A 4,626-nucleotide genomic window follows, 5' to 3' on the forward strand; every position below is an offset into this window, starting at 1 on the left:
CTTTAACACATTATTTAGTAATTTAGTTTAGTAATTGAGTAATTTATAACTTTAAGGACATCCCTAAAGGTCAAGTTAATTTTATTTGTATGGCTCTTTTCACAATACATACATTGTTTTAAAGCAGCTTTACAGAAATTCATAATGGTAATGTTATAATACCTTAATGCCTTATAGTCAGATTTGGTAAAATTTTAGCTTACTTTTGAGCACAGTTTTGTCTCTAAACTAGAGCTTTTACTCAACACATACATGTGTATCTGAGTGTCTTGTGTGATTGTCTTCACAGTTTTATGAAAGAAAAGAAACTGATTTCACACATGAGCTTTTCCTTTAAAGGGGTGGTTCATTGCGATTTCACTTTTTTAACGTTAGTCAGTGTGTAATGTTGCTGTTTGAACATAAACAATATCTGCAAAGTTACGAAGCTGAAAGTTAAATGCAAACAGAGATATTGTCTTTTAAAATTCTGGCAGTTTAATGCCTACAAAAACGGCTGGTAGGGACTACAACACGTTACTTTCCGGGTTCGTGACGTGCCTAGAAAAAAAACAGTGAACCACCCCTTTAACACCCTTCTCTTTGTCTGTCTCTCTCTCTCTCTGTCTGTAGGTAGTGTTGGTGCGTTATATTGGGATCCGGTTCAGAGGTGGTTGTTTTCCGGAGCGTCTGATAACAGTGTGATCATGTGGGACATTGGTGGCAGACAGGGACGCACATTACTACTGCAGGGACACCAGTGAGAACACACACACACATGCTTGCCAGTAATAACCCGATGAATCACTGCCACATGTGCTACCAGGCTGTAGATGGCATAGAAACCAAGATTGAGAACTATTTTCCCATTTTCAGTTCCATTTCTTATAAAGAAAATTCTGAAAGTGAATGATTTTCATGACGTTCTGTTTCATTAATGGTCGTTGAGCATGTGTAAAATACTTCTATGATACACCGGTTCTGACATGTTTCAGCCCACACAATCAAAGATAGGGATGTAAGAGATAACACACACTCAACTGCCCCTTATCGCAAAATAAGTCACTTCAGGTTGAGACCTTTATGGGGTTTATTTTGCAATAATGACCGTTTGACTGTACTTTTATCTTCTTATTTCATAGATGCTTACCAAATAAGTAAATAAATGAATGTGAAGGATTGATTTGAGTTTGAATTATTCTATTATGTGAGATTAAAGAGACTGCAGAGTGATGTAAAAGTTGGGGGTCATTTAATAATTAATACTTTTATTAAGCAAAGATGCATTAATTTGATCGAAAGTGACAGACAGTAAAGATGCTTATTTACAAAAGATTTCCATTTCAAATAATACCGTTTTTTCTGTATTTTAATGCCATCTTGGTGAGCAAAAGAGACTTCTTTCAAAAACATTAAAAAACAAGATTCTTACAACAGTATACAGGAAGTCAGTTGTCTGGGACAGTCAGTCAATCTCTCTCTTTCTGTCTGACTCAGTGAGAAGGTCCAGGCACTGTGGTATCTGCCGCTGACCCATCAGCTGGTGTCCTGCTCTGCTGATGGAGGAATAACAGTGTGGAACATGGAGACAACACGAGAAGAGGTACTTAATACTTATAAATGCTTTAGAAATACTGATATAATACAAGCTCAGATGCACTCGCTGGTCAAAAAGGAAGTTGTTTCTCACACACACACACACACACCCTAAATATTAGAACGTATGATTGAACAAGTCCATGGCCAAATTGTTTAATCATGAAGCACTGAAGTTTCTTGCCGTCGCTATGGCAACCTCTGCATCAGTCATCAGTCACATCCATCTCTATAGTAACCGGAAAGCGACTCATACTCAATGTCATGGAGTCGTATGTGATCTCTCTTTCTGTAATTCTTTCTTTCAGGCTCCTCAGTGGCTGGACAGCGATTCCTGTCAGAAATGCAGACAGCCGTTTTTTTGGAATATAAAGCAGATGTGGGACTCTAAGACCCTGGGGCTCAGACAGGTACTGAGCGCAACAGTACAGTTAAAAATATAAAGATCCAAGTCTGTTTCTCCCCCTCTGACATAAATGTTCATAAACATTTTGATGCTCTTTTGGTCCTATGCATCTGTACTTTTAAGTTGCCTTAAAGTAATAGTTCACCCAAAAATGAAAATTTGCTGAACATTTACTCACCCTCAGGCCATCCAAGATGTAGGTGAGTTTGTTTCTTCATCAGATTTGGAGAAATGTAGCATTGCATCACTTGCTCACCAACGGATCCTTTGCAGTGAATGGGTGCCGTCAGAATGAGAGTCCAAACAGCTGATAAAAACATCACAAGTAATCCACACCACTCCAGTCCATCAGTGAACATCTGGAGAAGACAAAAGCTGCGTGTTTGAAAGAAACAAATCCATTACTAAGGTGTTTTAACTTTAAACAAACGCTTCTGGCCAAATGACGAATCCATAATAACGCATTCACTGCAGAGGATCCAGTGGTGAGCAAGTGATGGAATGCTACATTTCTCCAAATCTGGTCTGATAAAGAAACAAATGCATTTACATCTTGGATGGCCTGAGGATCAGTAAAATTTTGGGTGAAATATTCTTTTAACAAAGCATCTCAGTGCTTCATGACGCAATGCCCGTGTCATTTCCTGTCCCCAGCATCACTGCAGGAAGTGTGGTAAGGCGATTTGTGGGAAGTGTAGTTCTAAACGCTCCACGTACCCCATCATGGGCTTTGAGTTCCAGGTGCGCATGTGTGACGACTGCTACGACACAATCAAAGAGGAAGAGTGAGTTTTTACATTTTTTTTTCTCTTGTTTGTCTGTTTGATTCTGTGTTAACGCATCAGATGAATTTACTTATTCTTTTGTATTTGCATTTGCGTGCTGCAGTCGGACTCCTCTGGCTACGTTTAATGAAGGGAAACACAACATCGCTCACATGGACATGGACCTGAGCCGAGGACTGATGGTCACGTGTGGGAGTGATCGAGTTGTTAAGGTCACACACTCATGCTTCATCTCTTTTGTTCTTGTATTTTAGTGACTATAAATAGCATATCATCATACAATTAAGTGTTATTTCTGCAGAATGCAGTATCTGTATCAACACAGTATGTTTATTGTTATATGCATAGATTATCTAGATTACCTACTACATTTATCACACTGTTCAGTATATCAACAGATCACACTGCTTGGAACATCATTTCCCACAATTCAGTGCGCTTAACTTTTCATCTTTCACTGTGTCCAATGAAACAGAAATAATATCAGCTTTGATTTTTAACGTCCTCCCTGACTTGATTATTTGATTGAACACCCAGTTTAAATAATTTGTGACGAAATTACATAAAAAAAAAAAAAATAAATAAAAGAAGCTTTTTATTTCAAAGGTGACTACATTAAAGAAAACATTATTGTTTTGAGTAAAGCTGTTTTGGGGAATTAAAATAAAAAAAATTCAACTCAAATTAAAATAAAAAATGTTGCCATGGCAACTATCTGAAAAAATAAGTTTAAACTGAAGTGCTAAAATTACTAAAAGTAAAACTGAAATATTGATTAATTTAAGCTATATAAAAGTATTGAAAAACTAAAATGACAAAAGCACAACAAAATTACTACAAGTTAGACTAAACTTTAAATGAAAACTGAAAATAAAAATAATTAATTCAAAATATTAATAAATACTATAATATATAAATAATACTTAAATAACACTGCTAGTAAGGCATCATAGTGAAGTAAAATATTAATATTAGACAAAAAACCTAAATGAAAATTAGACATGTTGCCATGGCAACTAACTGAAATAAGTTTAAGCTGAAGTACTAAAACTGAAATAAAAATTAATTTGTCATATAGAAGTATTTAAGAAAAATAAGTAAGTAATAAAAATGACAAAAGCACATAACAGAATTACTCAAACTAAAATGAAAAATATAAAAAGTTCATTCAAAATATTATAATAGAATATAAATACTAAAATTACACTGCTAGTAAGGCATTATAGTGAAATATTAATATTAGACAAAAAAAATTAGAAATGAAATAACTAATTAAATAAGTTTAAGCTGAAGTATTAAAATTACTAAAACTGAAATAAAATAACACTGCTAGTAAGGCATTATAGTGAAATAAAATATTAATTTTAGACAAAAAACTGAAATGAAAATGATACATTTTGCCATGGCAACTAACTGAAAAAACTAAATTTAAGCTGAAGTACTAGAACTGAAATAAAATGAATTAATGCTGTTTAGTAGTATTTAAAATAATAATAAATAAATAATAAAAATGACAAGCACATAAAATTACTCAAATTGAAATAAAAAAAATGAATAAATAAAAAAGTAATTCAAAATATTAAATACTATAATAGTTTATAAATAATACTCGAATAATACTACTAGTGTGTTATAGACTATACTGTGCAGTAAGCATTTTATATTACTTTTATGCATGAAACGTATGCAGAATAAATTTGCTAATAATTTCATGATGAATGGTGTGAGGATTTCACATTTGTTCTGATTGTGTTTGATGAATGAAGTCTTCTCCCTTCTAATGATCTGATTGGTCTGTGTGTAGATCTGGGACATGACGCAGGTGGTGGGCAGCAGTGTAGCGGCGGGATTTTGTCCTCG

At 34.3% G+C, this 4,626-nt stretch overlaps 1 protein-coding gene across 1 annotated transcript in view; it reads left to right on the plus strand.

Moving 5' to 3' along the window:
* The window catches only part of LOC107733918 (WD repeat and FYVE domain-containing protein 1-like), an 11,123-nt gene that overhangs the window by 5,873 nt on the left and 624 nt on the right, over positions 1-4,626 (plus strand). Inside the window, exons 7-12 of the mRNA XM_016545772.1 lie at positions 613-739; positions 1,477-1,582; positions 1,884-1,985; positions 2,636-2,766; positions 2,870-2,978; positions 4,571-4,625. Of these exons, the coding sequence (XP_016401258.1) occupies positions 613-739; positions 1,477-1,582; positions 1,884-1,985; positions 2,636-2,766; positions 2,870-2,978; positions 4,571-4,625 (630 nt within the window). The remainder of the gene's footprint in view (positions 1-612; positions 740-1,476; positions 1,583-1,883; positions 1,986-2,635; positions 2,767-2,869; positions 2,979-4,570; position 4,626) is intronic.

The sequence above is a fragment of the Sinocyclocheilus rhinocerous genome, unplaced genomic scaffold, assembly GCF_001515625.1.
Source record: "Sinocyclocheilus rhinocerous isolate Xijiao unplaced genomic scaffold, SAMN03320098_v1.1 scaffold1091, whole genome shotgun sequence".
Lineage (NCBI taxonomy): Eukaryota > Metazoa > Chordata > Actinopteri > Cypriniformes > Cyprinidae > Sinocyclocheilus > Sinocyclocheilus rhinocerous.